Genomic DNA, 25,001 nt, shown 5'->3' on the forward strand with positions numbered 1-25,001 from the left:
GTTCTACTGTTCCTCAGTTCTCTTTCCCAGCGCAAGCCTTTTAAGTATCTCTTTCCTTCTGCCCCCAGTTTATATGTTTCTGAGTAATCTTGGAGCAATGCTTTTAATCATGGAAGAAGAGAAGCCAATGAGACTTTTAAGAAAATATATAACTAAAAGGAAAACAATTGGCCATAAATGGCAAGGTTACGGCATAGGGTTGAAGTGTAGGGAAGACCAATGTCACGGTGCACCAGAGTGATCTTTGTCTACTGGTGCCCACCTTGGGTTCAGGACAAGATCCCTGTCCATATGGCTGCCCAAGGGCATCCCCAGGCAATGTATTGGTATAGCCGAGGCCAAGGTTGTTACCACACAGAGTAGAGAGCTTCTCCCTTATGTCTTGGTGCCAGCTTCTATGACAGATCCTTTAAGAATAGTTGGCATTGGCTGGCAGCACAGGCAGCTTAATTGTTACTGCAAAAGTAAAGTGGCTTCCTAGAGCAGAAAATCCTCTTTAGGGAAGGTGGGAACTCTTGAGAAGTTAAAGAAAAAATTGCCTGTGGCCTGTCATTTGGCAATCTGCTGAGAGACTGTTTTATCTGAATTCCTAATTGAAGCCCAAATTAAACCCAGAGAAATGTTCACATGAAAAGCCCCACAAGAATGAGTTTTCAGATTCTATCAGCTCAAAAGAAATCTCCTGTGAAAATCCTTAACTCAAACATCTGACACGCCTTTCATCAGCTGGTCCCTGAGAGTCCTGAGGAAGAGGTTATACTGCCTTCAATGTACAGAAAGCAACTTCTCTGAGTTATTACATACTTTCCTTCTTAGTGATTAATGTAACAGAAATCAGAATCTACCCAATTTGGTGAGTGTGTAGGTATGGGGGATGGTGGAAAATATGATTACTAAAGGTCCTATTCTGAAAGGTAAGAAGTGGAAACACTGGCAGAGAAGCCACTTTGTTGCTAAGATGATATGTTTGATTGGGGGAAAGTTGAATCTGAGCCATCAGAGGAAGTAGGAAATGGAACCTGGAGTCCAAGAGTAAGGTAAAGATTGAAGATTAAAATAATGTGAGTGATGAATATCAAGTAGACAGCTGAGACACAAAGGTAAATTAGATCAGTGCTAGAAAATACAGGATAAGAAGAAAGGCTGAGATAGTCTTATGGTCACAGTCATGCATGGATACTGAGAAGTCCACTGCCTGCTGTGAGCTGCTCACTCACTGGCTCCCTTATTCTTTCCTTTCACAACATGGGGCATGGCAACCTCTTCTGAGCATGTGGATTCACCAGTAGAAACCTTCCGTAAAATGACTCATTAAACTGCTTGGTGTCTTCCCATCCATCACAGGCCAAAACATGTTCCCAGGCAACCCGAAGTCCTCACTCAGTAATAACTCAGGAGAAGATAGCCAGTAAAAGGGTGGTATCCCGATTTCCTCTTCCTCCAGCCATACAAAGGGGCCTGTGATTATTTATTATGCACAGATAGAGGAACAGAGAGTCCCTGGTATGACTCTGTAAAGCATCCATTTGCCCTGTTATAGTACATTAAGTGCCTTTACTTCAAAATCCCTGGCCAGCCCCTCCACACCTCCTCGGTGGGCTCAGCTATGGCAGCAGAGATTGGAAGGCAGGCTTCTGGGGAACACTCACCCTGGGGTCTCTCTCCAGCTGCTGCTGGTGGTGTAGGCTGCGTCTTCTCTTGGCCTTTGCAAGGCCATTGTGATAAAAGTGGTACAGACCTTCAGCAAAGGGAAGCTGTGGAGAGTCAAGCAGACACAGGCATAGTTAGCTTCTGGGGTTGGCCCAGGGAGAGGGGCACCAAAGCTGGGGCTGCTTGCAAGGGCTCCCTGGGGTAGGGAAGTATTCAAGAAAACCACTGGCAAACCTCTTGTCAGACCTGGTTCTCTATTTCCCTATCAATGTCCTCCTTCCCTTCTCCTTGCCTTTGTTCATGTGGTGTCCACTCTCCTCCTGTTCCCCAAATACCTTCTATTCTTTCCCCTATTTTTTAACTTTCTGCACATCCTTTGATTCCCTCTCCTTTTCCATGGAGCCTTGCCTTTACATTCACACCTGCATCAGATTCTCCTTGTTCTCCTTGGACTAGCGTGCATACTCCAGGTATCACCTGGTTGCTCCAGAATTACACTGCGATGTTTTCTAGTCATGTCTTCATAGCTGTCTGTGACAGACTTTCAACTGTTTGTCTGTGTCTTGGGCTTTTTCTGTGACCCCTTGGTGCCTCTTATCAGGCTGAGCACAGTGTGAACATCTAAATTTAGTAAATACCAGTTGAATGGCAGGTTTGGTTTCCCTCTATCTTCCCATCTCAAGGATCCTTGAAATCAGGTCAGAGCCAATCAGAGAAGTCACAGTAATGAGAGCTTATCTTTGGCACGGGGCCTGTAAGAGTTTTGGAGAACCTAAACAGGCCAGTCATTCGTTCTATGATTCAAGGTAACTTGGTGAGAAGAGCCTTGACCTGGGAGTTTGGAGGCCTGGATGTGGCTCATGTCTGTTACCATCAGTATGATTAAGAGCAAGTGGTTTCCTCTCTGGGCATCTTTTTCTCTTCTGTATAAATACAGGGCCTTGAAGTTCCCAGATCTCTTGCTTTTCTCCACCTGTCTTCACATTGATGAAGACATGCTGTTTGCAGTTCTTAACCTGATTAATTAATTTAATTGAATGCTTACAAATTATGGACAAATAATGTAAATATGTACTTTTTTTGGGAAATAGGACACATGGTTTCATCAGATTCTCAAAAGAGTCCCTAAATCAAAAAGCATACCACTACTCAAAGTATTTGCTATTGTAAGTTTTGGTATGTGTGTTGTCATCCAGTGTTTGGAAGAAAAGGGAAGCAGATTTGATAGAAAGGTTTTATAACACAGATGGAGCCAATTTGAGATTTTTAAATCATATAGAACCTCAGTGTGGCTCAAATATTTCTTAAAGAATATTTATCATTATTATTTTATTTTTAATATAAAGGAAGTATAGAGTAAATTTAGAAAACTGAAAAGTACAAATAACAAAGTAAAAATTCTTCATGTTTTCTTTTTTGGCAGTGTTGGAGTTAGGCTATCCTTTTTTTTTTTTTTTCCCTCTAGGCCTACCTACTTGCAAGAGCAAATGATTATTTCCTTAATAGTAAAATGAGTGAGTTTTAGATCTTCTTTGCTTACATACACACACACACACACACATACACACACACTCTCTCTCTACATATTATTATGCAAAGTGGTTCTTCCCTTCCCTTGTCACTCAGATGCTATCAGACTTCCACTTATTAACTCCTTTTTTCAAATTTTTATTTTGGGTTTGGGGGTACATGTGAAGGTTTGTTACGCAGGTAAACGTGTCATGGGGTTTATGGTACATATTACTTCAACACCCAGACTACTTTCTTCTTTTGAATGGCTGCATATTATTCCATTACATGGGATATACCATGACTTATTTAGCCTTTCCATTATTGATGCATATTAAGATGTTTCCATTTTTTTTACATTCAAAGATGATGCTGTGTGTTGGGGTGGGGGAACTTCAGGTATAATAGAGTAAGAACCTTCAAGAATCTACTGTTACAGAAAAGCAAATAGAACTTTGAAAAAAATTGCCAAATCAACTTATTCAGAACACTGGAAATTAACAAGAGGCTTGCAGCAACCTGAAGTTTATTCAATAAAAAGGTTGAATCTCAGTGATAATGGCAAACTGTGTGCTGTTTTAAATTGCTCTATGACCATCCTCTTCTCCATAGCTCTGCAGCATCTTTGAACACGAACATCCTCACAACCACAGCAACTGGGAAAACCAGTAGCCAAATAGACACTAGAGGGTGAGGACTGGGTTTAGAGTTATTTAAAAAGCCCTGTCCATAAATAATAGCCTGGAAGCTATCTGGAAAAGTTCCATTTATAGGATTTGTTGTTATTTGATCTGTCCCTGGGTTTGCTCAGTTGGAAAAGCCCTACTCCCCAGGGAATTTGTCAAAATAATCAGTGGCAAATTTTAAGGTTGCAATTTCCTGAAGTAGCAATATGAACTGGGGCAAATAAAAGGCTGGACAAAAACCTTTGTAAAAGAATCTAAGGAATAAGATGTCCATAGAAGGCTTTACAAAGCTGTAATATATTCCTGGACACTTAGAAGGCCACACACATGGGCAGAGCTGTACACACAACCAGGAAATATCGAAGAAGGCTCTAAGTGCTCATCTTTAGTTGACTTTAAGTCTCTTTAAAAACAGGAGGTGAAGGCCATAGCAGAGTTTCAAACTGCCTGCTTGAGCATTGAGGATATGTCCCAATATATACAACAGAGCCCCTCAGCAAACGGTAAAAAAAAAAACAAAGCGGCATTGATTCAAGGTCTTTAAGAAAACCTCTGTCCTGTCATTGGCTAACTATTAAGTTAACCAAGCAGATTCAATGGCACATTATAGAAATTACAGACTTTGCAGAATTAGTCCAGAAAGACATTAAATAAACAAATAGCAATAAACATATGTGTGCATGTGTCTTTATAGTAGAATGATTTATAATCCTTTGGGTATATACCCAGTAATGGGATTGCTGGATCAAATGGTATTTCCGGTTCTAGATCCTTGAGGAATTGCCACACTGTCTTCCACAATGGTTGAACTAATTTACACTCCCACCAACAGTGTAAAAGCATTCCTATTTCTCCACATCCTCTTCAGCATCTGTTGTTTTCTGGCTTTTTAATGATCGCTATTCTCACTGGTGTGAGATGGTATCTCATTGTGGTTTTGATTTGCATTTCTCTAATGACCAATGATGGTGTGCTTTTATTCATATGTTTGTTGGCTGCATAAGTATCTTCCTTTGAGAAGTGTCTGCTCGTGTCCTTTGCCCACTCTTTGATTTTTTTTTCTTGTAAGTTTATTTAAGTTCTGTAATAACAAAGACTTGGAACCAACTCAAATGCCCATCAATGATAGACTGGATAAAGAAAATGTGGCATGTGTACACCATGGAATACTATGCAGCCATAAAAAAGGATGAGTTCATGTCCTTTGCAGGGACATGGATCTTTTTTTTTTTCCCTCTAGGCCTACCTACTTGCAAGAGCAAATGATTATTTCCTTAATAGTAAAATGAGTGAGTTTTAGATCTTCTTCTTTGCTTACACACACACACACACACACACACTCTACATATTATTATGCAAAGTGGTTCTTCCCTTGTCACTCAGATGCTATCAGACTCACACTTATTAACTGCTTCATTAAACCATCATTCCCAGCCAACTAACACAGGAACAAAAAACCAAGCACTGCATGTTTTCACTCATAAGTGAGAGTTGAACAATGAGAACACGTGGACACAGAGAGGGGAACATCACACTCAGGGGGTGGGGGAGGGATAGCATTAGGAGAAATACTTAATGTCGATGATGGGTTGATAGGTGCGGCAAACCACCATGGCATGTGTATATCTATGTAACAAGCCTGCATGTTCTGCACATGTACCCCAGAACTTAAAGTATAATAATAATAAAAAAAACACAAGAAAAAAACTGGGGGTGGGGGTGGAGGAAAAATAGTGACAGTGAAAACAACAAAACCTAGAAACAACAACAAGCAACCTGGGGAGAGGTAAATCTGGTTTCCAAGTTGTCATATTATATTATTTAAAATGTCAAATTTTCAAGAAAAATTGTGAGACACAAAAAGAAATAAGAACATATGCTCCACACATAGTGGGAAAAACAATAAAAACTCTCTGAGGAAGCCCAGATGTTGGACTTACTAGACAAAGACTAATTTTAAATGGAAAGGAATTAAGCAATGATACATGATAAAAACACGGATGAACCTTGAAAACTTAATGCTAAGTTAAAGAAGCCAGACAGAAAGATCTTATATTGTATCGTTTCCTTTATATGAAATGTCCAGAATGGACAAATCTATAGAGCTGGAAATTAGATTAGTGGTTGCCTGGGGCTGGGAGGAGATAGAAATGAAGAGTGATTGCTAGTGGTCCAGGATTTATTTTAAGGGTGGTAAAAATATTCTAAAATTTGATATTGGCAATGATTGCACAACTTTGCAACTATACTAAAGATCACTGAATTGCACATTTTTAGAGGATAAATTTTATGGCCCATTAACTACATCTCTTAATCAAGTTGCTATTAAAAATGCTATGATGAGTAGCTTTGTGATTATCACTATTTGTATAGATGTGAGTTTTCCTGTAGGATATATCCTGGGAATTCAACCTCTAAGTCATAGATTATTAACATTCATTATTTTGATAAATACTTCAGAAAAGTTTCCCTATAAGGTTGTATATTCCAAGATCCACTGAAAAGTAAATAAGAATAAAATTACCCATTTTCCCATTCTCTAAGTAGCACTGGATTGACATTTATTAAAGATATTTTAATTTTAGCCAATTTATAGTCATCTTACTTGAATATTTTGTCATTGTATTTGAATATTTTTAATTATTTTGAAAGTTTGAGCATCTTTTCATATGTTTATTGACGTTTTAGCTTATTCTCTTTTGTGCATTTTTCTATTGTGTGTTTTTGTGTTCCTTGTCATAAGCCAGGCACTGTGTTTGGTGCTGGAGAGACAAAGGTAATGATGATATGGTCTCAGCCTACAAACAGCTCACAATTCACAGGGAAGGAAGATTTCCCACAGCAATATATTAACAGTACTCTGTGGTGGAGTGATTTAAGAACATGAGTTCTGAAGCCAGATTGTCTTGGTTTAAATTCTCGCTCTTCCACGTAACAACAATATGACCTTTGGCAAGTTATTTAACCCTCATGGTCCTCAGGTTTTTTACTTATAAAATGTTTTTATTATGGGAATTAAGTGAGATAATGCATGAAAAGTGCTTGGAAAAATATCTTGCACTCAAGCATAAGTCACTCTTTTTATTGTTAGAATAGAATGTGCTGTAGCAGAGTTATTGACAAGCTGCTATGGGAACCCAAAGGAGAGATTATTATAGTCAGAGGGATACTTGGGGAATGTTTCTTAGACTTTTTGGAGAAAGGGAAGGTTATTCACCTTAAGAGACTCTTTTCACTGTTATTAAAATTGTATTTTCTAGTGTTTTAATTTTGAAGAGTGTGACTGTTTAAAGTCATAGCCACAGCTTTTTTTTTTTTTAACACTCCTCATATCAAGAAATGAGGTCCATGATTCCAGCCCTTGCATCTGGGAAACATGATCGCTTTAATTACAAGTATGGTGGAAGTGATGCCATGTGACTTCTGAATCTAAGTCATAAGAGGCCATTTGACTTGTGCCTTGTTCCCTGGAACACATTTGCTCTTGAAGTCCTGACCTACAATTTAAGAAGTACAACTCCTCTCAGGCTGCCATGTTACAAGGAAGCCCAGGCAACACTGAGAAGCGTGTGTAGTGCTTTGCCTGACAATCCTGGAAGATCACAGCTTTCAAGTCATCCCATTTAGGGTGTTAAATACACATATTAAGAAGCTTTCAGAGGATTCCAACTCTAGCCATACCAGTCATCCTCTAGCTGCTGAGTCTTCTCAACCGAGTCTCCACATATTGTGGACCACAGACAAGCCATTTCCAATGTGCCCTGCCTGGATTACAAATTGCCACATTCACGAGTACAATAAAATTTTTGTTTTATACCACCAAATTTTGGGTTGGTTTATTACTCAGCAATGGACTACAGAAACAAGTAGCTAGCTGAAAAAAAAGGTTTTATTTCTTCAGCTTTCATGGCTATGTTAACATGAAACTCTACAATAATATTGGTTCTGTCAACTGATGACATCATCCTGGAGCAGCTCAGATAAGGGTTCTCAAGGGACATCCCTGGCACAGGGGGACAGGCCTGGACTCAAAGCAGCAGATACTGGATGATCTTCAAGGAACAGTCAACTTAACCAGGGGTCTTTTCTGTGAATAAAAGCTTTTTAGAACATTGCAGCTTTTGTGATTTAGTTCCTGTTCATTAAAAACCACAGTCCCCATGGCAACTTTAACATAAATATTTCATGTGCATATTCCAGGCTTAATGGTTCTTAAATGTTTTCTCTACTTAACCCTGCTGATATACTCTGGATAATGTTAAGATTTAATAAAATAAAAAAAGTGAGGGGAGAGGAAGAAAATGTAAATGTGCTGTATTTTGCTTTCCAAAAGCTTTCTACTTTGAACACTACCAGATAGTATGAATTTGACCTTTTGTTTCCTATTGCAGGAGGCATTACGGATCTGATAATTTCTTTTTTTACTTTTAATTTTTTGGAGTCTCACTCTTTTGCCCAGGCTGGAGTGCAGTGGCACGATCTTGGCTCACTGCAACCTCTGCCTCTTGGGTTCAAGCAATTATCCTGCCTCAGCCTCCTGAGTAGCACCTACCTCCACACCTGGCTAATTTTTGTATTTTTAGTAGAGACCGGGTTTCGCTATTTTGGCCAGACTGGTCTTGAACTCCTGACCCCAAGTGATCTGCCCGCCTTGACCTCCTGAAGTGCTGGGATTACAGGTGTGAGCCACTGTATCTGACCTAGAACTTAGAATTTTTAACACTAGAGAGAAAATGTGGAGTTGTGCAGGGCCAGTGGGTATTACAGGAACATATTTTACCATGATTCTGGCTTGTTTTAGTGTTTTTTTAAAGAAGAAATTAAATATAAATTAAGGAGCAGGGAAAACTCTTCCTTACAGTGGAATTCCCATTAATAAATGTAGAAGAAATGATGGACATTGAATATCATCATTCAGAAAATGTCACAGTAATAATATAATTGTGGCTGGCAGACATCTACAATAGATGCTAAAATTAATAGGTGAAATATAATAATAAACAATGAGAAATGTATCTTTATAGTGGAGAAACCTGGCAGAGACCACTTTACCCAAGCAATCTAAGTTAACTTCACTAGTGATGAGTCATGCTATGATGCACTAAGAAGGGCACATAGTTCATGTGATTTTCTTGCCAAAAATACATAACGTGTATTCAGTGAGGTGGAACCATCGGACAAACTCATAACTGGCCAGTACTCTTTATTTTATTTTATTTATTTTTTTATTATTATGCTTTGAGTCGGAGTCTTGCTCTGTCGCCCATGCTGGAGTACAGTGGCGCGATCTTTGCTCACTGCAAGCTCTGCCTCCCAGGTTCACACCATTCTCCTGCCTCAGCCTCCTGAGTAGCTGGGACTACAGGCGTCCGCCACCACATCCAGCTAATTTTTTACATTTTTAGTAGAGATGGAGTTTCACCGTGTTAGTCAGAATAGTCTCGATCTTCTGACCTCGTGATCTGCCTGCTTCGGCCTCCCTCCCAAAGTGCTGGGATTACAGGCGTGAGCCACCGCGCCCAGCCCAGTACTCTTCAAAGTCATCATGTTCATAAACGACAAAGAAGAGCTGCAGAACTTTTCCAAATTAGAGGAAACTAATGAGACATAACTATTAAATACAATCATATTTTGGATTGGAACCTGGATCAGAAAAAAGGACACTAGCGGGACAACTGGAAAATTTTGAATAAGTCCTGTAGATTAGCTAATAGTATTATATCAATGTTTATTTCCTGGCTTTGGTAATTTTGCTATGGTTACCTAAGATGTTAACTTCGGGGAAGCTGAATAAAAGGTATATGGAAACTCTGCTATTTTAAAGTAATGATTTTATTGTGATAAAATATATATAACATCAAATTTTCAATTGTAATGATTTTTAAGTGAATAGTTCAGTGATATTAAGTATACTCACATTGTGCAACTATCACTACTATCCATTACCAGAACTTTTTGATCATCTCAAACTGAAATTCTGTACCTACTACACAATAACTTTCCAGTCCCCACTCCCCAGCCCCGGCATCCACCTTTCTACTTTCTGTCTTTATGAATTTGATTTCTTGAACTGGGTTATTTAAGTGGAATCACACGGTATTTGACCGTTTGTGCCTGGCTTATTTTACTTAAGCACAGTGTCTTCAAGGTTTATCATGTTGTGGCATGTGTCAGAATTTCCTTCCTTTTTAAGGTTGAATATTCCACCTTGTATAACACATTTTGTTTATCCATTCATCTATTGATGGACACTTGAGTTGCTTCCACCTTTTGGCTATTGTGAATAATGCTGCCATGAACATAGGTGTACCTGTGTGCTATTTATGCAACATTTTAAACATCTAAATTTATTTCCAAGATGCAAGTTAAAAATGTAAAAGCACTTTAAAATTTAAATTTGAATGACCTCAGACGGGTCATGTATTTCCTAGTTTCAAATCAGAACCCACCTACCCCTCCACTTCCTATGGTCACACACTAAGCTCCCTTTCCATGGTTGTGTTACCTTAGGCAACTGAGTTGCATACCTGGCTCGGTCTAGCTGCCTAATTTTTTTTAGAGAAGACACTGAGGCTCGGGGGCAGGGGGCCAGGGCCTGACCAGATGAATGGGAGCTCTCTGCAGAAATCCCAGCTCTCCTCAGTGTAAGTCCAGCATCCTTCATACCATGCTGCTTGTGTTGCGGTCCTACTTTACGTCCCAGCCGCTTTGTAACCTTGACTAGGAATTCATGAGATTTTGGGCTGGAATTCCTGATGGAGATGAGTGGGACTCAAGGACAGCCAGGCTGGTGGGTGACATCCTCACTACTGTGATCTTGGGACCCATGATTCTGAATTCTTTGGGAGGAGGATCTCTCTTGGCTATGAAAGAAAATGGAGCTAATTGGTCTCATAAAGCTAAAATTTGAACCTCTGACGAGCTTACTCTTATGCAATAAACAGGTAAATTGACTGATCATGAACCTAACAAAAGACTAACCTGTAGGCATTGGTTATTTTTTTGGGCCTTTTTTGTCTCTTGCTTTTGGAGTGCAGACCCAAGATCCACTGTCTTCTGAGCATCTGAGAAGCAGCTGCTTAAGAGCTTTGTGCAAGCATAAGCTCCACCGCAGGGAGAGAAAGACAGATGCTATGTGACTTACAGTAGTATAAGGTACTTGCTGCCCACACAGGCCTCAAGGATGTAAGGCTGGTCAATGCATTCCTGAGATCCTTAAGTAGACTGCAAATCTTGCAAATAGCAAAGACATATTGTTAGGCTAGATTGGTTGATTCTCCATTGATTGGTAGATTCCCAAACACTCACCTGAGTGTCCTAGTAAGAAGCCTCTCATACTGCAGACATTTAGTGTTTTCAAATGTTTTCTTCATTGATACACACACACACATATGTAAACACAGAAACACACACACACATACACATCCTTCTTTTATATCATCACCTTGTTCTCTTAAGGCAAAATATGCATGGTTCCAGAAGGAAGGAGAAAAAGAAGTGAAAGAACTCGCAGCAAATTGTCAGCTTGAACATTCAGGCTGGGTGACAGTATAATAATGTTGCTAAGTCAGACTTACAGAGTTTTAGAAATTCTTATTATGGCCACAAAATGTATGGGTCTCAGCAACACTTCTCATTGTCTTCTTTCTTTTCCTCTTCCTTTTCCCACTGAAAACTATGGCTCCAAGCTACGGCACCTCTCTGAACCCACACACTCCCTTTTCCCAGCAGTAGGGAACTCCAGGGAACTGGCAACCAATTGTGAACAGATAAAAGGAAGTGTTAAATTCTCATGGAGTCTATTTCCTGCTTCTTTTAAACACCAGAGTTCTCTTCCCTTAGGGAATCTGTAGATGCTCCAGAGGGTCTGTGACCTTGGCATGGCCTCCATTCCAAATTTTGTGCATCTGTGCATTCGCTTGTTCTCAGGAGAGTCTACTGCTTATTACAGATTCTCAAACGGATTCAGAACCCTCAGAACAGTTAAGACTTCCCGGATCAGACTCTTCGCTTTACCTTTGGCTGCTTTCTTTGTGTTTGTTCACTGTGCTGGTTTTCATGGTCCTTGTTCAGGCTTAGTCGGGATCTAGTTTGGTAGAACACTGGACATCATTTGCTATATAAGATTTTTATATTTTTATTTGTAAGAGGGACTGCTGTCAAGAGGTTTAAGAAATAAAAACTGGCAGATGAAACAATCATCAAGGATTGAAAACTGGCTCAGCTGATAATTGCTTGTCCATTTCATTTGGGGACCTGAATTTTGCCAACAGGGATAAGCTCTGCATTTTACTGACTTTCTCCGAGACCATTCTTTATTTCCTTCAATTGCATGCAATCTCTTATGGGCAGAACATGATGCCCAGCAGTAGGGATGGGAGAGAAAGGGAAGCTCATTTGAATTTAGGTCTGGGGTAGGCTACTGGAGGATGGGAGACCATATGGAGAAGAACTGATGTGCTCTTTTTCCCATTTTTCACTCTTCCTAATGTTTCTTTCTCCTTCCAAGTCAAGTAGGAAATGGGTTTTGTGCATTACTGATATCTGCCAGGAGACGACTATTGATTTCCCTGGATTGTGTGCAAGGTAAACAGATCTCAGTGAGAATTATGAAGGTTCCTAATAGGCCCTGAGTTTCAACTTCAGAGCAAACAGAGAGAGAAGAACAACTTCCAGAGTGATTTTATTTCTTAATTATCAACAACAGAAGAGTGACTGTGTCTAATCTAAAATAAAAATTAAGTGTCTATTTCCATCACTAAAGAGAAACCACTTTTTTTTTCAAGCAGAATTATTTATCATCAGTGAAACCACAACTGCTGTCCCAGGCAAGGATGGGATAGTTTGATTGACAGCCTAGGACTACTAGGGGACAGACCATACTCTTCAGGTCCACTTTGGACCACATCCCCCATGAAAAGGGTGGGACCCAACCAACTTCCACAGCACAAAGTAGAGGGACCATTCATTCAGGCATTTTCTCGAGGATATCCTGCATTTTCTATTCCACTGTTAAACCAGGAACACGGAACCTCTCTTGGTTCATACGTTTACATTCTCCTTTTTAAGTTTGTGACTTACATTCTCCTTTTTAATTTTGTGACTTACTATCAAAGGCTGATTGTGAGTAATTACTCTAATTTCTCTGATCATCTATCTGCCTTGTCACGTTCTCATTGTCAACCCTCCAACTGAATATCCCCAGTCAATCCTAGCAAAGCTGCTCCAACCCACAGCCAAGTGGATTGTACACACTTTATAGTAAGGAAATGCTTCTTACTCATAGGAAGAGCCATCCACAAGGCTGGTTTTGGATACAGTAATAGGGAGTAGAAGAATGTTAAAATGAAAAAGAAAATTGAGGTACTGACATGTTGCCTAAATCTTCATCTTTCAAAATTATCTTGGTATGCTAGAAAGAATGATCTCTCAGAACACAGTCCTTGGAATGACTGGATTGCAAGCTCTATGGGGACAATACCTGTTTTGCTCATGTAGTAAGTGCAGAGTATCATGTCACAGGTACCTGTTGAGTAAATTTAAAAAATCAGGAGGTTCTAGATTCTGGAAAGAGTTATTAAGTAGTTGTGTTATTCAATGTGGATGACTAAGGTTATGGGGCTCTTTGGGGATTGGTAAGACATTTAATATATTGGGGGTCAAGCAGGCCATCTAACTAAGCGAATCAGATAAAAGACAGTAGAAAGTGGTGAGGATTGTGGTAAACTAGAGGGCATATGCTCATCCACAAGTCAAACAGATTGAAAGCACTGTGCTGGCCAAACTCAATTTGTGATCCAATGAGTGATTCACATTGCACTTGTTAGCTCTGAGCGGTCTAGGACTCTATTAAGCACAAGAAAGAAGGCACATCATAAGAGATATGGAATGAAAAGAAACTCATGAGATTGAACACGAGGTAAAAATACTCTCAGGTATTCTAACAAAAGAAAAAAATCCTATCGATTACAGACAAGGCTGGCAGTCTCTGTTACTTTGGTCTGTAGTCAGGTCCAAGCTCTTTGGAGCAGCCATAGAAGACAAGAGAAGAAGTTAACTACTCCCAAACACCAGCTTTGGGGTCAGAGTTATTTCTAAATAAAAGAGAAAAAGGGGCGAAAAGTAGATGTCTAAACTAGAAAATTACATGCTAATATCTTCACAAGTAAGATATCCCTTTAAAAACTGGAATAACCCACAAAAATGTTGCATTTGGCAAGGTCAGTATAAAAAATAATCTGTTAGTGAAATTTTATTGGTATCCTATTAAATTCCACATAGATAACAAGGCTAGAGGAAAGGAATTTGTGTTTGATATCTATCTGCTTGGAAAGGTAATTTCCATTTTGTCAAATTAAAGCAGATGCACTTCATAGAATCTCAGCATATTTACACTGGAGATGACCTCCACGAGTGTCTAGCACTATGTCTCACTCACCAGAGACTCTGAGGGTGAGAATGTCATCATCTGAGCTCCTCTTAGGGAGGAAACTGTCTCTATTTGGGATAATTCTGTGATGGTTGATGGGTACCTGAGGTCATGGGTGCCTAGACAGCAAGAAGATCTGCTCTGCTCTGCCTGGGAAGAATCTGCCCGCACCCATGAGAGGAAGAGATACTAAAGAAACCAAGGGGCAGATAAAAGAAAGTGGGGAGGATCTGCCAAGAAGTGTGAGACTGGGCAGGAAGAGGCTACTGCCCATGCCCGGTGGTGAGGGGATGAAAGGACTCCTCAAAGCACCTGCTTACTTTAAAGTTATTTGTGTTTGCAACATAAATCCCCTCCTGGCACCTGTGACATCTTCAGGAAAATACATTCTAGTCACAGATGCCTTGGGTGAGTGGTAAGGGTTTTGGTGAGGGGAAATCAAGGGAGTTGGCTGAATTTCACACTTGAGTCACCATTGTGAAGAATGATTGTTTGGGTAAGGAGACATAATTTATTAACTGGAAAGTTTTGGTGGAAGTAGAAAACTCTATCCAGAAGTAAAATGAAAATCTAGCTCCACTCCCAGAATGTATAGGAATATTGGGAAGAGTTAGGACTTCTATAGGGCACATTATGGGGATTTGAGTGGATCTTATCTACATCCCAAGGGTCCAGGTATTTCTAATTGACCTCTGGGTTATATAGATGAGAAAAGTGAGGTTCAAAAAGTTGAAGGACGTGGATATGGTCACGCTGCTATATAGTGGCAGAGCTGGGACAGAAACTCACTGTCGTTGACAAAGTTTAACTTAGCTCAATTTCACACAGGGAGAGACCTCAACATTAGTTTTGCATCAATGTACACATATTTTCTTCTAGCAGTAAGTTTTTACTTTTGAAATAATTTCAGACTTACAGAAAAGTTGCAAGAATAGTGAAAATAACTCACAGCCATGTCACCCAGAGTCCCCAACTGTTAACATTTTACTGCATTAAAATAATTATTTTTCTGCATATACGTATTACTTTGGTGAATCATTTGAGAGTAAGTTGTAGATGGTGTGTGTGTTTTCTAAGAAGAAGGCAGTATAAGTATCAAAATCAGAAAATTCACTCTGATGATATCATTTTCTAATTTACAGACATCGTTGATATGTTGCCAGCTGTCTTAATAATATCCTTTACAGCAAAAAAATGAAAATAAAAAGTCTGGCCCAAAGTTCAGTCCAAGATCACATGTTGCATGTGGTTGTCATTTCTTTTTTAATTTGGAAGAGTTTCTTAGTCTATCTGTCTTTGTCTTTTATGACATTAATGCTTTTGAAGAGTACAGGCCAGTTATTTTGCAGACTGTCTCTCAATTGGGTTTATCTGCTTTCTCATCATTAGATTGAAGTGATGCATCATGGCAGAGGCATTAAACACGTCGTGGTGTGTGCTTCTTGATGCACTGTTCACAGTCCTAAATGCAGCTACCTCAACTTCAGAGTAACTTCTCTGGTCTCACCTACCTAACAGTGACTTATAAACTGAGCACAAGACCCAATTGTGGGTACATTCAGTGCTATTTATGCACATGTTTCTGAGCATCCAAAGGTGAGAATGCCAACTAACTGAAAAAATGCAGCTTATTTCAGTGGACTCCAATTGCTATAATTATCCAAACAAGGCCAGGTATGTAATTCCAGTACTTTGGGAGGCTGAGATAGGAGGATCATTTGAGCCCAGGAGTTTGAGACCAGCCTGGGCAACATTGCCAGGCCTCGTCTTTAGAAAAAATAAAATCCTAGCCAGATATGGTGGTGTGTGCCTCTAGTCCTAGCTACTTGGGAGGCTCAGATGAGAAGATCACTAGAACCCAGGAGTTTGAGGCTGCTGTGAGCTATGATCATACCACCATATGGGTGACAGAGTGAGACCCTGACTCTAATACAACAAAATTACCCAATCAAGAATCCACCCACTGGAAATGAAATATAGAGGGTATGACTTTTATTTATTTATATTATTCCTTTAAAAAATTTTTTCAGAGTGGGGCATGGCTGGGCCATAGAGAAAAAAAATGAGCATGAGGAGCTGGACATTTTGAGTAAACCCAATGACTCATAAACTATAAAGGGCTATAATAACCAAAACTACTGAACAAGAAGCCATTCCATTCCCAGAGGTAGAGTGGCATATGGATGCACAGAAAATCATATGCTATCCCATAAAACCCACCAATGAGAAACAGTGCAAGACAATTTCACACAGAAGGCAAACAAGCCACATTATTTAGATGAATAAAGTAAATATGATTTCACTAGAGAAGTGGACAGCTTGACAGCTCCTTAAACAGATGCTTTTCATGCAGTGGAGGAGCCTAAATTCTTTATGTGTGACTTCAGCTCCTCTCTCAACAGCACAAGGCCTGTAGAGTGAAGACATCATGTCTTTGAGTAACCAGATATGACAGAAGATCTCATTCAGCCTCAACTTATTGGGGTGTGTCACCAGGTTAGCAAGGTCTGAGAATGTCCTTTGCATTTAGAACTAGAGACCAATTGCTAAAACAGTTTCCCACACCCCAACACATAAAATAGGCATTTGCAAGAGCAAAACAGAGACCTCAGATTAGATGAATTCTTATAAACTAGACTATAGAACTATAGAACCGTAAGTGTGCTTTCCCTTGGGCATAAACTTGAACAAGCTATCTTTCTGTCTGTAGAATCAACCCCTTTCAATGTGCCTCATCTTCATAGGGCTCAACACACACTTGTTAATAAAATAAGAACTCATGGATGAATGTTCTTTTGTAATTAGCTGATTTGTAAGGAGCTGTGTGGAAGGGAAACTGGAGGAGAAAGGGGTAAGTCATTGACCTACCCACTCAGTACACTTGGCTATAAGTCAGCCCTGCCTACTCCTATGCCATTCCTAAGCATTTGCTCTCCATGGATAATGCTCAATTCTCTTCTGTAATTCCAGGATCCACTCTTCCGCATAACCAGGAGCTCAGTATGAAGCAGTTTGTGTTGTCCGTGGTTATTCACTATTCTAGGGCTGAGCTGACAGTCCACAGTGGGATTCAAACTATGAGGTACCCCCTAAGAACTGAACAACTGATTTATATCAAGTCTAGAATGATACCCAGGTAATGAGACAGGTAGTGGTTATCTGACATACAGCTTCACTCACAAACTGTTTCTTTCTAGCTGCAGGCAGCATTTCCATATATCATCCCAGAAAGAAAAAATTAAAAAAGTTAAAAAATTTAAAAAATTCCAAAAAATTCTTTGGAATATCAGGGAGTAATGTGCCTATTAGGTGAGCTAGGATCACGTTGATACACCACTGTCCTTTCTTTTCTTCTTTGCTTCTAAGTTAGGGGATTTGTTCTGCATTCATGTATTTATATGTCAGGGGAGGCGCATTTAATTGTTTTGTTCTTAGCTGGACTAAACTTCATGGATAGAACTGGCTGCTCTATCAGCCATTCAATGTGACTACAAGGACAGTAATTAATCAAGCCATTAGTATCACTGATGCCATCATCCAGTGGCAATGGGATCAAAGACACATAACCTGACTTCCTAGTAGCATCATCTATTAAATGATGTGCTACCTGTTGCCAGAATGAGTGATTCCATAGGACAAAGAAACTAGGCAGAGATCAAAGCTTCTCCAAGTCACTATTAGCTCAACTTGTTATCCTAGGATATCCTGTATGTGGCCATCCTGCCACACTTCCCAAGTACCTTTCGATGCCTCCTTCCACCTATCTGCAAAATCCAAATTCCTCAGCATAGTATGGGTGACTAGTCATGAACTGGCCCCAGGTCACTTCTTTGGCCTCATCTCCCAGTCTCTTGTCATCTAGACAGAAAAAACTACTTGCAATCCTCCTAAAAACTGTGCCCATTTCATTGCACATCCTGTGCTTTTCTTTATAAACCTCTTGAAATTATAAGCCACATTGTAAATTCACCTGAATGTATTATTGCCTGCTTTGTGAAGACTTTCCTTTTGCTGACAGTCATGGCCTCACATGCACTATATATTAAATCTATCACAAAAACTTTCTAGACTTGTTTACATGGAGCACTCCCATTCATCTGTAATTGGCACGAAGGGATCCTAGTTTAACCCTTCATTTCATACACAAGAGAAAGCAGATCAAACACTATGTTTATGTGCTTAATAACTATTGCAAAAAGCATTTGAGCCTTGTTGCTTACTGGCTGTGGTTTAGATAATGCATTGTTGATAGAAATTGAACCAGCTTTCTAGAGTGGATGAGACAGACAACTAGATTGCGTGATGCTCCTATGAGTAATTAGCCACATATACCAAGTATTCTAGGTCTGGGCTTACAGTCCACAGTGGGATTCAAACTCTGATGTACCCTCTAAAGACTGAACAACTGATTTATATCAAGTCTAGAATGACACCCAGGTAATGAGACAGGTAGAGGATATCAGACATACAGCCTCACTCACAAACTGTTTCTTTCTAGCCTCTGACGAACCTGAATTTTAGGTAACTTTAGGTCCTCTGTGTGGCACATGATATTGATGCACTGTCTGCCTTCCCTTGGTCCACCCTGGAGGTCACCTGTAGAGAGTACCTACAGATGCCAATGTCTTTCAGGCACTGCTCTCCTGAGGGTATTCTCTGGCAGTGGAAGCATGCTTGGTCTACTTACAGCAGGCAAAAGTACCAGAGATTTGATGTTCCCCAAGAGCAACCATCAACCAAGAAGAAATGGTAGCCGGAGGTTAAATATCCCAGCTTCCTCACCCTTTGATGGGACAACACAAGTAAGTTGTAACTGTCGGAGGGGCCTGTAGTAGGAAATTGGATCCATGTTTTGTTCCTATCTCCTTGTATCCATTCCCTTGGTTAGTCTCCTCCCACACTGACTCTAAACTTGGCCATGTGGTTTGCTTTGGCCAATGAGACTTAGTAAATGCAACACAAGCACAGACTTAAAAAGTGTTTTCATGGGCCAAGTGTGGTGGCTCATGCCTGTAATCCCAGCACTTTGAGAGGCTGTGGCAGGCAGATCACAAGATCAGGAGATCGAGATATCCTGGCCAACATGGTGAAACCCCGTCTCTACTAAAAATACAAAACTTAGCTGGGTATGGTGGTGCGTGCCTGTACTCCCAGCTACTTGGGAGGCTGAGGCAGGAGAATCGCTTGAACCTGGGAGGCAGAGGTTGCAGTGAGCCAAGATCGTGCCATTGCACTCCAGCCTGGCAACAGAGTGAGACTTCGTCTCACAGAAAAAAAAAAAGGGTTTTCGCTTTGGGGTTTGATTTCTCATCTATCTATTGGAACCATCTTAGACCAGTAAGATCGAATCCCAGTTGCTTACTTATTCCCAAATCCATGTCTTAGTGTGTTGCATTATATTTGTTTACTGAACTTACTCAGTACATGTTTGTTGAATGACCTTAATAATCTCCTTCTATATGTCCCTGTGGTATGACTGTAGCTCTTGCTAATTTCTTGGTCCATTGGTTTGAAACTCCCGTAACTCTTCTTTGGTCCTTTCCTCATTTTCCAGTTTATGGCCAGAATGGTTTGTTTCTGGCTTCAGCTGCTGGGTCCAAATTTGGGCTAATGACAAACCTCATCTAAAACACAACTCTCCAGGGATCCCTGTCCCTTCTCCTCTGCCTAAAGTGCTGCTACTGGACTTTAAGAGATCACAAATGGCTTGTTTCCCATCCTTCTTCCCATATTTTAGGTTCTGCAAGGCCTCTCTTGGTCTCCCATTCTTGGCTCACAGTTTCTAGAAACATAGTCAGCTGGAACTGACTAGAATTGACTCTTGGATGTCAACTACCTTCTTGTGTTTGAGCTTCCATAATCACTGAAGAGAATTGGTGGCCACTTGATAAAACTGATATTTTATTCTTCCCGCAGAATTAGAGGAGAAGCTAAAGGCAAAGAGGGATAGGATTTGTGGATCACCTTATTCTCCTCTGTCACTGGATTGTTAAAGATTAAGTCACAAAATTTTAGGCTACTAAGGACAATTAATGAAATCCACTTAACACAGGCACTAAATAGGATGTTCCTATAACCCTTCCTAGCATACTTGGTCTTCCTGATTGCACCATCTCATGAACATCTGCTGGGTGTACAGTGAGACTCTAATGATTATGCTAAGCCTTTAATTTTTTTAACATTGTTTATTTTGGTATTTATTGAGTGCTTACTAAATATATAGCACAGTTTAGTCAGTAAGGGAGTAGTCCAGGAAGTATAAATTCCTATTCTTTCTTTTACCAAGTGTCAACCCAATGGTCGTTGGTGTGGAATCCTTGAGTCTATGAATAGCTTTGTTTGCAAAATCGGAATTTATAAAAATTCTAGGGGTAAAATGGTGAAAAACAAACAAACAAAAGCAGACCAGGAGGACCTGAAATGAATCGGTATGGTCAGACCAAATTGGTGTATGTGGTTAATTGCTTATAGGAGTGTCGCCCAATCTAGTTGTCTGTCTCATTCAGTCTGGAAAGCTGGTTCAATGGTATCAATAACCGCCAATGAGCAACAAGGCTTAAATGCTTTTTGCAATAGTTAAGCATACAAACATAGTGTTTGATATCCTTTCCCACAGGTGTTAAAGGAAGGGTTAAACTAATGTCTTTCTAGGATCCCTTCCTGTTCTGAAAGGCTGTAATTTCATAATTACAGCTATCATTTGTAAAAATGTAAATGACTAAAAAAACCAGTTAGAGTAATGCAGACTTGATTGGCTAGGTAGGTCGTCAAAATATTTTGGTGGGATAGCAATCTCCAAGTGGTCTGACAAGTGCTAAGAAATCAGTAATTCATAAATATCTTTAAAATCACATCAAGTGACTTTAACACTACTTTTCTATTTTAACCACTATACCTCTTGAAGGGATGGTCTATATTTGGTAACTCCACTTCATCACACTTGATGCTTCCCTTCACTATTGGGCTTTTTTCCTGTAGCAGACATGGTTACTTCCACGCTCAGATCCTCTTGGATAGGCCTTACCATTTTGTGTGTGCCAGCCTCTGCGTCTGTTTGTGAGTCTTTTTCTGGATGGCCAAATTCTGCTCTGTCTGAGCATATGCCAGGACAAAATGCTAGAGTGTTAACATCAACCTGGAGTAACTCTCAATCACCGATTAATATGTGAATGCAATGGGTGTAATAAATACCCCAGCTTCCTCACCTCTCAGGCAGGATAACTCTGAAGCACATGTTCTATACCAGCTCCCAGTTTCCCAGTGGGATTGAGTTCCAGTTACCCACAGTGACAACTTGCTCTATGATGTACTCTTTATTCCTGCCTTCCTTTCCTTATCTCAATTCCCCACTCCTCTACCAGTATTTTCTAGAATCACTCTGAGTAAACTACTTGCATTTAAGTCCTTATTCCAGGTCCTACTTCTGGGGACTCAAATTAATACTCATCTCCTCTTCCAATGTGCTAGGGTGACTACTCCTATTTCAATAATGACTTCATCTCTAAAACCAGTGGCTATGGTTGCTTCATTCTTTCCTTCTTAACTGTCTCCTCCTTTGCTTTCACAGGCCTGTGTGCTCTTGATTCTTTTTCCATATCTCCAACAGTCCAAGTTCTGACTCCTCTCCTGGTTCCTTTTTCTCCTTTCATGTCCAAAGTTCTCCAACATTTTGTCTTAGGACTTCGCTTTTTTTCCCTCTCAACGGTCTTCCTTGACAATCCTATTTCTTGCCATGGCATGAATGAGGTGTATGTAGACAAATCCTTGCGCATGTTACTTTTAATGTCTTGCTAACCTTCATCTCCTTTTTACTTTGATACTTCACTTCCATGAACTTCATCATTATCTGGAAGTGCTCAGTTTTTGGAACCTTGAGCTTCAATATCCCACTCATCAACCATAGCTCTCTCCCTTTTAGCTCTCTCACTATTTTTCCATTTTACTTATTCTTCTATTTCATTGACACTCTATTCTTTGGAAGATTCCATTTCTCTCACCTCTCAACCCTAATCTGAATGTTGCTTAAGACAATGACTCTGCTGGTGCCACCATAAATCCATTCTTTCCCACTTGGCTCTGCAGTACTGCCAGAAATCATGATCTGTCTTTGGTCCACTCCCTCTCTCATGCCTACTAGCAGCGTCTGAACTTCCATCTCTTTGAAGTCCCCATCCTGACACCTCTTCCCTCCCTCTGAACATTGACCTTGCCTCTTAATCCTCTGAAATAATTGTGACTCTTAAGTGGATATTATCACCACATTCTCCTCTGTGACCTACAAACAGGACTTCCCCTGCCAATTTTTTCCCCTTTAATCTGAAATTGAGACAGCTCCTTTTTCATGCTTGGGCTAATTTCTTCACTTTTCAGTAAAATCAAGCTACTCAAAAGATGAATAAAAATGAATTTGTAATTGAAGTTCTGATAAAAGGACTTGTGGTAAAATTAGAATTTTAAGAATGAACTAAGATAAGCAATACTATAAATTATGGTTATTAGTAAAAGATTAATATTTATATGTAACATGATGCGAAAATAATGATATACCTAACAAACATTGGAATGTGGAAGTAGGGAAGTTGAGAGAAAGTGTCAGGATACTAATTTCCCCATTTTACAAAGCACTGAGTCCATAACTCACTAAAGTTGAAATATGTAATTAAATAAGTAAACATGTAATTAAATATATGTAATCTACCATGTGTGTATAAAATATGTAACTATAAACTCCTAAATATTAGACACAATAATTTCTTATTAATTTTAGGGAGGTATATTGGGAAATAATATCTCCTTTGTGTGACATATTTATCTGAAGTTTAACAATTTCCATAGTTCTCTTTTGATTTTCTCTTCTGTTAAATTTTATAATAATTAAATTGAATGATTTAAAACTTAAAATAGCACATATGATGAGATCCCAGCTCTATAAAACAATTTGTTTATCTCTTTTCTCTCTATACATATTCATACAGAAGTGTCTGCAATAGAGTTTATCTAATGCTGGTAATGGATGTTTCTGAATAATGAGATTTGAGATAATTAAAAAAGACCTTCTTGCATTTTTTTATTTCTTGGTGTTTTTTAAAATAATGATGATATGTGATTCTGACAAAAATATCAAAGTTATTACATTATTCATATTATCGGGGTTCTTAACTTATCTCGTTATTTAATTTGATTATGTCCACTCATGGTATTCATGAATACTGCAATGTGTAAAAATATTGTCCTCACATTGAGATGTTTACCATCTCGCAAATGAAAGGATTCACTTTTTTGTTTGTGTGTGTACTTGTTTAAACCTTAAGAGGAAAGATATTCAATTGTCTACTACATCTAATACCAACATTAATTAAGTCATTAATTCAACAAATATTTCCTGTAGATGTAGTTTTGCCAGACACTGTTTACACAGAAAGCAAGGCTGACAATCTCTTTGCCTTCTACTTAAAACTTTAGAAGAGTGAAACCCAAATACTCCAGGTCAAAGCTTTTTTCTCTAATGACTTACAACACTTTGCAAATGTTTTAAACCTAAATTATTATCTTTATATTCTTGATGCTTCCCATAGTGATTCTGTATATTGTTCACTTTTCTTTGGACTCTTTTGCCTTTGATACAAAATAAGCATGAAGTGAATCTATTTAGGAAAAACTAGGAGAACAATTGGATATTTATGGAATTTAATGTCAAATTTAAAGTTGTAAACAAAGAGTAACCCCAGGAACCTACAGTTTCTTGTCAATTTTCTAATGGAGAAACTGCCAATACCCTGTAACAGTCTCAAGTCTACTTTACTCTATGTCAGGAAATTAAAAGTGTGTCATTGTTCTACTTTCAACGTAAGAACTTGTTTTATTCACTTATTTTTATCTGACAATCTCAGCACATCACAACAATTTCCAAAAAGTTATGGTCAAATTAGCTTCAGAGACAAAAAATTGTCAAGGCAGTTACATTCTTTTCATATGTGTCTCACATAGAAGCCATCTATTAATACACAACTATACATTTCAGATTGAAGTGTTGACTCAGATGTAATTTCTTGACTCCTTAATCACTTGTGGACTTTAGCTAAAATAAATACACCTTAACAAGGGAAGTCAAACAGTAATGTCAGTTTTTGAGCTGTCCCATGATTATTTGTATCTCAAATAATAATTCACAAATTCAGCACAGTTTATTTTTGAAACATTGGATCTGAACTCAATGAAAAATGGAACCACTGCTCTAGTTAGGAGAAAAAGTTTGAACTTCAGATTTCATGTTTTATTCTTAAAGCCAGACCTCTTTGAGCAGTTAGTTTGAGTTGAATATAAAATTGCTGTGAACTTAACTATGGCATCACTCTCTGATGTGCTCTAGCAGTATTATCTATAGCTAGTAAGATCTTCTGAAATTGAAATTGATTTCTAGATATTCATTCAATTGAGAAAAAAAGGTGTATTTCCCCTCTTTCCCTTCTTTTGTATTTTGATCAGGTTGTAACTGCAGACTTTACTTTCTTTGTTCAAAGAGATCATCTGTTCTACTACTGGTAATATCTAAGTTGGGGAATTTTAGAGAAACAAAAAAGCATGCCAGTTGCTCACTTGCTGGTTGCCACTTAATTCTGTTGCCTAACTGAATGGCTGCCTATAGAGCAATGGATTCTACAGGAATCGTTTCTTAAAAAATAGTTTTTCCAGCGCCTTTGACCTGAGATTATGGACGAATCACCACC

The 25,001-nt window shown here is 39.1% G+C and overlaps 1 protein-coding gene across 1 annotated transcript in view; it reads right to left on the reverse strand.

The window, feature by feature from the left end:
• PCSK2 (proprotein convertase subtilisin/kexin type 2) overlaps window positions 1–25,001 on the reverse strand; it is a 250,418-nt gene that overhangs the window by 218,006 nt on the left and 7,411 nt on the right. Inside the window, exon 2 of the mRNA XM_017895491.1 lies at window positions 1,650–1,754. Within this exon, the coding sequence (XP_017750980.1) occupies window positions 1,650–1,754 (105 nt within the window). The remainder of the gene's footprint in view (window positions 1–1,649; window positions 1,755–25,001) is intronic.

The sequence above is a fragment of the Rhinopithecus bieti genome, unplaced genomic scaffold, assembly GCF_001698545.2.
Source record: "Rhinopithecus bieti isolate Rb0 unplaced genomic scaffold, ASM169854v2 scaffold_25396, whole genome shotgun sequence".
NCBI lineage: Eukaryota > Metazoa > Chordata > Mammalia > Primates > Cercopithecidae > Rhinopithecus > Rhinopithecus bieti.